Below are 13,663 nucleotides of genomic sequence, written 5' to 3'. Positions count from 1 at the left end.
TTTCTTTGTTGTTTTTCAACTAGTCTTAAAGCTCCATTCTTTTGTTGTTGTTTTGATTCTTAAATGTTTAATTATATATCCTAAAAATTCAGGAGAAAAGGCACTTTCCCTATGATTTTCTATGATCATTAACCCAAGAGTCCATGAAAGGATAGAAATAAAAAAGGAATAAAAGAATAGGAGCAGGCTTTTGGTGTACAACTGTATCCCAGCTACGTGGAAGGCTGAAGCAGGAGGATTACAAATGTAAGGCCAGCCTTGGCTACTATAGCAAAACCCTGTCTCAAGATAAAACAAAAAGGGCTGTGGATGTATCTTAGTGTTAGAGCTTTAGCCTAGCATGAGCAAGGCCCTGAGTTCAATCCTCAGTATCAAGGTAGTATAATTAAAAACAACAACAACTAGTCTTCCTTTTTTCCCCCCATGGGGAACCTCATGTTGTGCCCAAATAATCAGACCTATTCATGGGTCATTAAAGAAAACTGAGTTTAAAAAGGAAACCGAGAGCACCAAAGATGTTGAAGGGAGCTCAGTGACAAAGTGCTTGCCTGGCAAACATAAAGGCCCTGGGTTCAATGCCCAGCACTGTAGTAAATGAATACGTTTTAAAAAGAAGTTTTGGAGAAAAATAAAAAAGCCACTTTCCTCCCTTTTCATTTCTATCATGAAAATCAAGATGAAAGTGTCCCTTATTGGAGTTTGAATCAGAAGAAAAACAGAGAAGGTAAGTGGGACAAGAAATTGTACTGACCAGCCATTTTTCTAAGAAAAAAAATCTCAGTGAGTTTGGGCGAAGGCAAATATTCAGCAGCAACCTCTACAGCTGTTAACCTTGGTTTAAAAACAGCAAAAGTTAAAATTACTCGAGGGTTCTTGTATAAAACCCTTGGCCATGTTGTTTTCTTTTTCAAAGTATCCATTTCCATTCCACTTTTCTCTGATATTCTGTAGGGAAATTATATGAATGGTGTGGTCACAGAGCAGAGAGAATATAACAAAAGATACATTCATAAAAACTTCAAAAAACTTAGAGAAGCAATCCCATCTATGTAACAAGAGCACAAGATAGACATCACAGGGGCAGATGATGAGATGGACCTGAAAAAAAAGTGGAAAATAAAAATATAACTAGTGTATTAACGAAATCTATATTGCAAGCAACCCAACAAAGACCTCGATGGGTCAATTGGTTTTATTACTTTTTAGAAATGGCCAAAATGCAGTAATAATGACACGAATAAACCTTACCAGTTTTATAAAATAAATGGATAGTTAAAATTGGACTAAAAAAAATTGGACTCCATCTTAATTTTCACTAATGTCCTAAAGTCCAAGAAAAGACAGAGAATACTCCCACATTCCAAAAATGATGTACTATACAGCTGATGAAGGAATTGCAAAGAGTTAGCATCCAGCATCCAGGTGACTCAACATTCATCTCAAGGGTATAAAAAGGATGAAGGCTTAGAGGGCTCCAAAGGGACTTCACCAACAGTTTGACCTGGAGCCCATGGAGACTATAGAGAACAGTGTTAACACCAGGCATTCGGTTGGAAAGCCTCAAGAAACCAGCTCGTTCCTCTGAACAAAGAGAAGTGGGTACATTTGGAATAGTCTGCATTTGTAGTTGCTGGGACTTTGTACTGATGAGGGTGGGCTACAAGAGAAAGCCACCCTGCAGTTGGATTTAAAAGGAAACTGGAACTCTAAGAGACAGAGACAGCCATAAACAGCCATTCTAGCAAGGAGGTATTGCCCACACTTGGTGAACTTCAGATGAGAGATGTCCAGTGACAGGGGTCTCCCAAGAACACAGAAAACATCCCCTGATAGTCAGCATTAAACAATTGTCAAGACCAGAGCGCTCAAGGTTGGTGGGTAAATTAGTACAACCACTATGGAAATCAGTATGGATATTCCTCAAAAGACTGAGCATGGGACCAGGCGTGGTAGTGCACACCTGTAATCCCAGCAGCTTAGGAGGCGGAAGTAGGAGGATCGCAAATTCAAAGCCAGCCTTAACAATTTAGCGAGGCACTAAACAATTTAGTGAGACCCTGTCTCTAAATAAAATACAAAACAGAGCTGGGGATGTGACTCAGTGAGTTCAATTCCTGGAAACCCCCCCTCCCCAAAAAAAGACCAGGCATGGAACCAGCATAGGACCCAGTTATACTGATCCTCGGTATTTCTCAGAATTAAAAGTCATATTACAGTGATACATGTATACCCATGTTTATAGCAGCACAATTCACACAACAGCCAAACTATGGAACCAGCTTAAGTGTTCATCAACAGATGAATGAATAAATAAAATGTGGTATATATACACAATGAAGTTTTCTTCAGTAATAAAGAAAAATGAAATTATAACGTTTGCAGGAAAATGGATGGAACTTAAGAGCATTATGTTAAGCAATATAAGCCAAACTGAGAAGATCAAGTGTTGTATGTTTTCTCTCATGTGTGGTAACTAAAGTTTCTCTCATGTATGGGTACTAAAGAGGAAAAAGGAAAAGAAAGGTGGGGGAGCAGGGGAGCTCATTAAAATCAAAGGGAGGGGCTGAGGTTGTGGCTCAGTGGTAGAGTGCTTGCTTCACATGTGTGAGGCACTAGGTTCAATTCTCAGCACCGCATATAAATAAATGAGTAAAATAAAGGTCCATCAACACTACAAAATATTTTTAAAAAACTAAAATAAAATCAAAGGGATACCAGGCTGGGGTTGTGGCTCAGCAGTAGAGCACTTGCCTTGCAAGTGCTGGATTTGATCCTCAGCACCACATAAAAATAAATAAATAAAAGTATTGTGTCCAACTACAACTAAAAATAAATATAAAATAAAAAAAAAAAATCAAAGGGACACCAGTAGAGGAAAGGGACCAGGAAGTGGGAAAAGGGAAGGGAGGAAGTGCTGGGGAATGATACTGGCCATTATAGTTATATTTTGTAATATATAACAAAAAAACCCCATCATTATATACAATTATAATACACCAATAAAAAATGCGGAGGGGGGGAAGAGTGCTCAGAGGCCATCTGTGATGGATCATCATAGTACCAGTGAGGTAAGACCCTCCTTCACCTTTGCTTCTCCTACTTACTCTTTTCCCCTTAGTTCTGGAAAATTCAGAAGTAGCCAGATGTATTGAGACAGGAAGGAGAAGCACAATAGAAAAAGGGAGAAGCTGGCCACCTTCCTCCCCAGTTGAAGCTTCTCAATAGAGATAAAAACTTTACAAAATTCAGAATGCTATTTAACTGCTTGAAAAGATTAATCATTAAAATTAAAGCTTTTCTTAAATTGACTGGAAGACACTGGCCAAAAGAGTTATGGTACTCAATATTTCATGAAAGGGCCTGGAAAATTTGGATGAGTATACTGGGGAGGGAAGACACAAAATAATAGAATTTTTTTTCCTGCTGTATGTATTCTGTGGAGACCTGTGTTACATTACATTAAGATATGAATTTTCTGTTTCACAAAGCAGATCAAGAGACAGAGTGAGGTGTAGGAATCAGATGATGAGACAAAGACTGTGAGAAAGTAGGTCAGGAAATGATGACTAATGATAAAGGTCACCCAAGGACTTTTGGAAAACCTGGATGTCTGGTATTAGTTTCAGAAGCTTTGTGCGGTGCTTTGAGGCAGCAAACTTCCATCACCACAGATCTTAAAGATTTTGTTAAATACAGAGTGGATCACTGGTACTTAACAGAGTAAAACAAGGAATGGGAAATGCTTGGTCCAGGAGTCCAATAGGAATGATGTAAAATAACTACAAGATTCTCTGTGAGAATATTCCAATTACTTGTTATTAGGGGGAACTGACCCCCCAAAATGTCATTCAAAAACAAAAACTAGTCACATTTTTCTTGAATTACTAACTACAAAGTGTCACGTACTGCTAATTTTGAAGGCAAATGGTAATTACAGCATGGATGCCAAATTGCATTCCAAGTGCCCTCTAGTGGACATAGTTGGTTTCAGGAATCACTTGTTAGGTTTCAGAGTAACCTTCCAAAATTCAGAAAGGAATGCTCTGTCACTGTACTCTCTCCTCCCTTATTCTCACATTGTCCAAACCCCAAAAATACAACAGTAGGCTTTCTCTAGAGTGATTTTAGCTTACCCTCTTCCCTTTGCTCTTGTCTCTCTTTTCTGCACCATCTTTCTGGATTCCTGCCTTTCTGGCCTCCATTCTCTACAAAGGCTTGCAGTAGAAACTTGAGATAGCTTCTTGCAATTTAGCAATAAAATTTTCACTTATGGAAAATTTGAAGTTTGTAGTATTCTTTCTCTAGTTATGCTGAAAGGATGAATTATGTCTGGTTTCATTTGCACTTATTATTTGTATAATCATTTGGAGAATGAATAGAAAGATTTAGATTTGGACAGCTATCCTAGGGCCACCTGGAAGTGAATGCTGTTTTTTTATTCTTTGTCTGAAAATGTTACACTCCCATTCTTTTTTATTTTTCACGCCTATTCTTGAAGGATAATCTGTGTAGAACTGTACCTTAGTAATTATTTCCTTTCAACCCTCTGAAGATTTTCCACTGTCTTTTGGCTTCCATCATTTTTGTTAAGTCATCTATCAATTTAATTATTGCTACTGTTAAAGGAAGTTTTGGGGCTGGGGCTGGGGCTGTAGCCCAGTGGTAGGATACTTGTCAAATGTGAGTCAGGGGGTCATATCTATCTCCCCCTCAAAACAAACAAACCAGGCACAGTGGCAACACAAACCTGTCCCAACTACGTGGAAGGCTGAAGCAGGATTACAAACTTGAGGCCAGCCTATATAATTTAGCAAGACCCTGTTGCAAAATAAAATTTAGAAATGTAGCTCAGTGGTAGAGTGTTTACCTGGCATGTGCAAGGCCCTGGGTTCAATCTCCAGTTTGTGGGCAGGAGAGGAAAAAGTAGTAGACTTTATCTTCTGGATTTAAGATTATCTCTATTTTTGTCTTTCATTTCCAGAAGTTTCACTTGGATGCATCTGAATATAGGTTTCTTTTAAATTTATGTTTTTTGGGATTTACTGAACATCTTGAACGTGCAAATTTTTGGACAATTATCAGAGATTCTCTCAACGCTGCTGCTACCCTATCCCTCTCCCTCCTTTCTTCCTAGGTACTCAAACATTACAAGACATTTTTACTGAGTCCAGTATTCTCTTAACTTTTTCCCTATTTTCCATTTTTTTTCTCTCCTTACTTCAATTTATATTATTTCTCCTGATATATACAGTTCTTACCTTCAAAATATGTGAAATATATGACTGCGTCTCTAGGCCACTGCTTCCTGAATGATAAAAACTCCCAAAGCAAACAGTCCTAAATATGTTGGCCTCACCTCTCTGGCATTTCCTCCTCTGGATTTTGATCCACCAATGACTGATTATAATGGCAACACTTCAGGAAGAGGTTTTCTTTTGTTAACTTTTTACTTCTCCTCAGCAGGAAGATAAAACTATCTAGTCTGTCACAACCAGCATCAGAGTCAGCAAGGTAGTTATTTACAATAGGTTCAATAAACTTTGATCTTCCTTTCCACTAGAAAAAGTGGATTATTGAAATTTGTAAATAGGCATCAAACACAAAACATTTAAAGACAACATTCATTTGTTCATATGTAATAAGGCCATCAAGGACTTTAAGAAATTTAAGAACAAAGACCATATTTCACTTTCAGAAACAATGACGATAAAGCTTTCACAGGAAATTGTGCTGGTACCTGCTGTATATGGTTGGCATTTATTTTAAATAAAGAATATATTAGGTCTTCAGAAAACCAGATTTTAAAAAAGGCATCTAATAAATCTATACAGTGAATAGCATGTCTTTATTCTATTTACAGTACATTTGTTATAAATATAATACATTTTTGAAAAGCTTATTTTAATTAACTTGAGTAGATTTATATTTAAACAGATCAACTCAATTTTAAAGTAATATAATAAAATGATTTTAATGACAAAAATCTCATATTGCGAAATAGTGCACTCTATACTGAGATGAATGAGGAAAAAAAGTCAAACTCCCTTCAAAACTATTTTTCAAATCATCAGGAAAAAAAATGTTTTTTCTTTACAAAGTTATATATAAGCCATAGGGACCACCAGATACTGAAATATGAAGACTCTATAACCAAAGTTCAAAACTGATTTTGGAGAGTTGTGTGAAGCAAGACAAGGAAAAACTGTACTTAACACTCTATAGAACTTCACAGTAAAGCTGGAATTTATAGACTAATGGCTTAACAGGAGTATTGCCAATAAGGCCTTTCCTTCCTCAAAATCATCTCTTAATATTCATACCACTGACAAGTTGTAACAGCAGACTTAGACATTGTTTTTTAAGACGGGGCATAATAAGGTGCATGGATATGTTGAAATCTGTATTATGAGCATGTAAATTATTACCAGGTTTAAAGAAAAAAAAAAAAAGAATTTAAGTATTCTCAGTCCAACGTGCTTTACATCATCAACAAGGTGACAGGTTGAAGTATTTTGCAGCAATCAGACACCAACCTCCAAAAAGTTAGGTATTTCAAATACTGCTGTAAAAACCATTCAGCAAAATTAAACTGATTCTTGTGGATTTCAGTATAAATTTGCAAGTTGTCACATATTATTGATGATGATCAGGGCAGGCATGGAGTTCTGCTGACTGGTTTCAAACACTGTAACTTGGTCCGATAACTTGGCAAACACCCTAGGAGTTCCAAGGTTATAAACACCTGTATGAACAAAGCAAGCTTTCAGCTGCAAACTGTGAATTTCCTGGCTTTTAAGCTGAAGTTTATATTGTGTCTGTCCAAGCCATGTGAATGATCCATGGATTTCCAATGCTTCTGGACTAAAGGAGAAGGAAAATGGTAAGTTGCAGGGGTTTTTCTCCCCCCCCCCCCACAGTCCCATTACCATGATGTCTTTCATCTAATACTTTTATTTCTAGAAATTATTTCATGAAGACAACTGTTTATTAATAATAACAACACATTACTATAATGCTTACCATGTTTTAACAGTTACTACTTTCTAAGCACAATACTCTGAGAAGATTATCTCATTTAATGCCCACAAAAGCAGCTAGTAAATGATGGAATTTGATTTGAAAATTAGCGAGGGAAAACTTTAATGCCTCTGAAACTCTTCTGTAATACCACACCACAAATTAGGGCATGATTGAGTAACTTTCTCTATCAATGTTAAGGCAATTATCTGAATAATTTTTAAAAAAAGTAAAATCTTCTAAAATTACATTAAATCTTAAGCTACAAAATAAACTTTCACTAAATAAATCTTTACCTTGTTGTTTTATGCCGGAGATCAACAATCACGTCTACATCAGCCTTAGAGCAGTTAGAAAGTAAAAGGGTGACTGGTACTAAACAAAGGCTATAGAAGAAAAATAAACACAAAAAGTTAGCTGTGTATTTTTTCTTAAAAGCAGCTTTCTTAAAAATAACACTTATGAATATCTAACAGGGCTGGGGATGTAGCTCAGACTACAGAACTGGCCTAGACTTGGGTTCCATTCCTAGCACCACAAAACAAAACCAACACACACATTTGAATATCTTAACAGAACACATGCACTTTAAAAATTTATTCAAGAGCTGGGTGCGGAGGCACACGCCTATAATCCCAGTGGTTCAGGAGGCTGAGACAGGAGGATCTCGAGTTCAAAGTCAGCCTCAGCAACGGTGAGGTGCTAAGCAACTCAGGGACAATGTCTCTAAATAAAATAAAAAATCGGGCTGGGGATGTGGCTTAGGAGTTGAGTGTTCCTGAGTTCAATCCCTGGGACCAAATATATACATGTTCAAGTAAGGGAAAAATCAAGTTCCAAAATGATTTAAGATAATTTACTTTGTAAATAATAATATATTAATACAATGCCTCAATACTAAGCATCAGTATCCCTAAACAAAAAACTACCCTAGGTTGTGTTGGTGCTGTGCCCTAAGCTCCCCCACAAATTTCTCACATGGTGGGGAGGGTAACAAAGACTGATGTGTAGGTTTCCAGTCTATAGCATCTCATTAAGTTAAACCTCAACTGCATAATGTAGACCAAAGCAAAAACCCAGGAATTTATGCTATTCTGTTCCCATTTGATCCTCAAATGTCAAATTCTTTATGCCTTATTTAAATGCTACTAGAAGAAGAAATGTGAACAAATGTGAACAAATACCCAAATAGATATTTCCTGGTCTCTCCATTCCTTATTCTCTTCCTCCATTAACTACCTCTGTAAAGAGCACCCACGTTTATCCTAGCAAAATTTAGGCATCAGACTGACTCCTCCTACTGCCTCAATAGTCCCCCTTTCCAATCTTCTTCACAAATTCCTATCAAGTCTGTCTCTCAGGCATTTCTGGAAAATTAATTAATTCACTCTACCTCATTTTCTTTACAAGTTCAAGTTACCATGTGTCTTGACGTATGCAGGAGCCTTTTGTTTGCAGTTCTGGGAATCAAACCCAGCACCTTGCAAATGATAGAAAAGTGCTCTACCACTGAGCTACATCTCTACCCCTATTTATTTTATGTTGAGACAGGGTCTCACTACATTGCCCAGGTTGGTCTCAAACTTGTGATCTTCTTGCCTCAGCCTCCCAAGTAGCTGAGATTCCATGCTGATGCAATTCAATCTTTCCGAATGAGTGTTTTTTACACTTGAGCATGCACAAATACCATCTGGTGGGGCACATTAAAAAAAGTTCCACTCCTAGAATTATCTGATTCAGTATGTCAAATTCCCAGATGCTACTGCTGCTGGTCTGGAACAACATTTTGAAAACCACTGCTTTATAAAGTAGTCTTTCTGAACTACTAAACTGACAAGTCACAAATACTGCCCAGAAACCAAACTGCTGACAATGATTCCATAAACTCTGCATTTAATTATTTGATTACTATTAAAGGCCTTGGCTTTAGAGTCAGTTTATTAGAGTTCGAATATTAGCTCAACAGCAACCCTGTATCTTACTTTGCTCAACTGTAAACTGGGAATAATAATAATAATGCCTAACTCTTCTGGGTTTTTTGTGGTGACTGGGTAAAATAAAACACATTAAGTACTGAGAATGACCAGTAAATACACTTTCTAAACCTTCATACACACCATCCAATATATGTTTTGACTTTTGAAAAGCTTATGGCACCTAACCTAGCATAATTCATTTCTTTGTTATCTCACTTATTCTTTCTTATATTCTCATTTCTCTACTGCTTCAATGTTCTACTGCCATGACCAAACCTCCTACTGCCTCATTCCTTCCCACATTTCTTCTTTTCTTTTCTGGAATACCAAAACCCTATATCCTCAATCTCTTCTATGTTTCTACATCTAACTTCATCTAAAAGTTGGCTAGGTATACAACTTGCTGGATAACCCTTCCTTATAGTAATACGTACTGCATTTCTTTTCTTTTGTGGTATAGAGATTGAGCCCAGGTTTGCTCTACCATTGAGCTACATCCCCAGCTCTTTTTATTTTGTATTTTGAGACAAGGTCTTGGCTAAGTATCCCAGGCTGACCTTTAACCTGCAGTTTGAATGGAAATCTGCCTCAGTTTTCCCAATAGCTGGTCTTATAGGTATTTGGTATTTGGTATGCCATCACACCTTGATATATGCTATATTTTCCCAACATCTTCCACATCTTGGGGTTATTGATGTAGTTCTCAACACCAATCCTTGACGATTTTCTCCTCCTACCTCTCCTGTAAGGAAACCTTCATTCTTTTGTCATATGCTATGCCAGAGCTTTTATATTTTCTTCTGTCCTTATGCTGACAAACTCACAGCAGTGATAGTAACATAGTAGCAGGGATTCTTTGGGAGGAGAGAAAGCAATGGGTATTTTGAAATATTTTAGGTACAGGTGAGGCATGTGTAGGGTGAAACATACAAATGCACCTGTTCTAGCCATCAAGCAGATACATAGCACCTAAGTTAGGACACTGCCGTAGTTCTCCCCTCCCACATTATCTACTGGCTTCATTTTAAAAGCTTTGCCATGTGTTTGCTTTCTCCCTTTCAATCTCAAGTCTTGTCGTTAATTTGGATAACTTCACTGTCTAGATACATGACTCACATTCAACAACTTCTCAAATTCCTGACTTGCCATCTCCATAATCTGTAGTACTATTCAAAACTCAGCCACCCAATTTTCATGACCATATCACAAACTTTTTTTAATCACCCAAAAAAGCTATCTCTGAAATAATTTTCAGTCACCCATTCTCTGACCACTATTTCCCAGCTATTTCTCTTGCTCTCTCAATTACCCTCTCTAGTTTCACAAGGATGAGTAATCACTCAGGTCTCTATTTCAAAATTGTTCCCAATCTTCGTTACTGTGATAATTGTTCAGCAGTTATTTATTCCCTTTACCTTCCCTGTGGGATTGTGAATCATCCATGTTGACTATGGAGGTGAGACTATTTTCCCTATGGAAAATAGTCTTCTATGCAATCAGAAGCGTTAAATGTATACCTGTAATTTGATTCACTTTTTGTACCCTAGAAATATGCAATGTCAAGAGGGTGGCTGCTGCTCCTCTGGATTAAGCCCCAAATGTATGTGGCACAGAGGCCTGAAACTTGGGTTCAATCCCCAGTAGCACTCAAAACAAAACAAAAAATACAGATGCCTGATTCCTACTCTCAGAGAATCTGATTTAATTACCATGAGTTTTGGGAGTTTCTAAAATTCTCAGTGATTCTAATATGCAGCCAAGGTTGGAAAAAACTGTCACATTTTATATTTATTTTATCCTTGAGCTGGCCTGCACTTTTCTCACATACTTCTAAGCACAGTTTTGATTCTGTGATGCTTCATGTAACCACTCTTCTGGTTTGATCTATCCTGCTTTACATACTTCCCTACAATGCCTAGATCGTATGGTGTCTTCTAATTCCAATAGACTAGACGTTGTGGCAAATTCCTAAATATCCTAACCTCTAAGGTAAAGCCCACTAAGGTTGAGAAAAATCATCATGGAATCTAAGATTTTTTAGAAAATACATGAAGTAAGACAGGATTCATAAATATGGATAAAGTAGAACAGGATTAAATGGAGTATCATGCCAGGTGTGGTGGCACATGCATTAATCCCAGCAACAAGGGAAGATGAGACAGGAGGATCGCAAATTCAAGGCCAGCCTCAGCAACTTCGCAAGGCCCTAAGCAACTTAGTGAGACTCTGTGTATGTAGCTTAATGATAAGAGTGCCCCTGGGTTCAATCCCTAGTACTAAAAACAACAACAATAACCCACCCTCAAAAACAAAAATTAAGGAAACAAAACTGTGCATGGAGCTATGTGAAGCCAAGACAGGCTCAATAAGAATAAATATGAAAGCCCTCCCACCCCCTCAGCTTTGGCCATACATTAGAATCACCTAGAGCACTTTAAAAAATCCAGATGCCCAGCATCTAACCTGGGCCCATCAAACTGAAATCTCTGCAGTAGAACTGAAGCATTAAGTATCTGTATTTCTTAAATTTCCCTAGGCGATCCCAGTGGTGCATCTATTTCAGACAAAGGCATACAAAATGGAGTTTTGCATAGTAATACCTCAATAAAGATTGAAGATCAAAATTATTTTTAAATTAACTTAAATGGCTAATTTTAAAAATCTGACAAGAGTAAGTATGGATAAAGGTATGGAACAGAAGGAGCTCCCACTATATACTCCTAGTAGGACTTGCAAATTGGTAAAATCACTTTGGGAAAGTCCCTGGGCAAATCTGAAAAGGGGGCGAGGGTGGGGGAACAAGCACATGAACCAGGACAGGTACACAAAAATATTCAGTGGCAGAAATCAAAGCACTTCAAATTTGAAAATAATCCAAAAGCCCATCAAAAGTAAGGTAAATAAATGAATTCTCCTACATTCAAACTTATAATTCCACAGTGGTTGACTCTTACTGACATATTAAATTTAAAAAATGGATATAAAATAAATATACTTTGTGTAATACAGCTTACATAACAAAGTTCAAAAAAACATGCAAAAAAGGGTGGGGGTTGAACCATTTAAGTTAATTTATAAATATTTTTTATCTTAAACATTTGTCAAGGTCTTCTTTTTGCCCAGAACTCCAGTGTGTCCTCAGGCAGCTTGTCAATCCTCTCAATAGATATAACTTCTCCTTTTCCAAATTCTCTACCTTTGACTCTCTTATCTCAGATTACTCTAAGTAGTTCACCTTGCTCCTATAAACACTCCCTAAGATGGAAGTGCTCTATAATGCATAGACTTGCTAAAATTTCTTCCTGCTTTCTTCTTTCCGTTTCAACATAAATTTAGTCCAAAGCTAATCCTGTCATTTATCAGTGTGTATATTTTTCTAGGTATTAAGAATTCCAATACTCTCCTTGTATCACATCATTTTTTCCAATACTATAAACATACACATATCTTATCTAGTACACAAACAGATATTAGCAGATATTCCCTGATCCCCATTCAAGGACATCCCTGACCACATGAAAGAGTGGTCAATACAGTAAATTCAATTCCTTACCACCCATTCTCTCCTCAACCTACTATTACCACGTTTCTACCCCACTAAATACTGACAATCTTCTCAAAAGTCATAAATGACAACTTTATTGTCAGGCCCAGTGAACAAACAGTTTGGTCCATATATTATTTGATATTTCCAGACTATGTTTAACTGTTCACTACTTCTCTATCTTCAACAGTTGCTACTTGACCTTTGAAATTCCACTTTCTTCTAGTAGGTCCTTTCTTTCTGTAATTGCTCCATTTCAGTCAGTCTTCTTTGTGGGCTCCTTTTTTCTAAGCTCATCTCCCAGGTATCATTGTTCATTTTCTTTTTGTCTTATCCCATCCCCAGCTCTATCCCCTGTGACTCCACCAAAACTCATAACTTTAATTATCACATACAGGCTTATTCTAATAAGCCTCTATCTTATATTTGCAAATTGGAAGCCTTTTGAAGTGTCACCATATTTAAGACATTTTATTTTAGAACTTCATATGTTCAGTCTATTTACCAAAATTACAAATACATCTTGCCCAATGAAATTTAGCACTTAATAAATCTTCAGAAAAGACACCATCTAAATTTGAATTGTTAGGAGTTCATACTAGAGTCATGTTGTGACTGAAACAATTTAAGAATGTTATTTCTTCTCCTTGTTCCTAGAAAGGAAACTTCTAGCAACTCAGAAATGGCCAGGCAATGTCCATGCACAACTGCATCATATAGTAATTGTGGTAAAGTGTAAATTACTAAAAAGTAATTTCTATGGACTTGATATTATTCTAAATTTCTTAGGTATTTGGGTTAATGCCATTGCCTGAGTAAATAAGAAAATAATAATACACAAAGTGTGTAACTTTGTGTGTGTGCATATATTATAGGAACATTCTAATAAAATGAACCTCAAACCTTTTTTGATGAAATGGATGATTAAATGATTCTGGGTAGTGAAGACTCGTTTTAATGAGATTAGAAAGCTGGTCTACTGATGGTCTTGAGGAAACTGCAGTGTTTTCTGGCCTGAAAAATTTTAACAGTTCCATTTCTGGTAATTCCTGGGAAAAGACAAGAAAAGATTTATGACAATAAAAACACTGCTTTGTTAAAAAGATTGGGGCGGGGGGGGGGGGGG

The 13,663-nt window shown here is 37.0% G+C and overlaps 1 protein-coding gene across 2 annotated transcripts in view; it reads right to left on the bottom strand.

Moving 5' to 3' along the window:
- Positions 1-5,725: 5,725 nt before the first annotated feature.
- The window catches only part of Trappc8 (trafficking protein particle complex subunit 8), an 80,105-nt gene continuing 72,167 nt past the window's right edge, over positions 5,726-13,663 (bottom strand). For both annotated transcript variants that reach the window (XM_015482454.2, XM_015482453.2), the window contains exons 22-24: positions 13,441-13,586; positions 7,314-7,403; positions 5,726-6,861 (exon numbers count right to left, since the gene is read on the bottom strand). In XM_015482454.2, the coding sequence (XP_015337940.1) occupies positions 6,627-6,861; positions 7,314-7,403; positions 13,441-13,586 (471 nt within the window). In that variant the 3' untranslated portion in view covers positions 5,726-6,626. The remainder of the gene's footprint in view (positions 6,862-7,313; positions 7,404-13,440; positions 13,587-13,663) is intronic.

This window comes from Marmota marmota, unplaced genomic scaffold (genome assembly GCF_001458135.2).
Source record: "Marmota marmota marmota unplaced genomic scaffold, marMar, whole genome shotgun sequence".
Lineage (NCBI taxonomy): Eukaryota > Metazoa > Chordata > Mammalia > Rodentia > Sciuridae > Marmota > Marmota marmota.
Note: the sequence above shows the minus strand (reverse complement) of the source record. Positions and strands in the feature narration are given on the sequence as shown.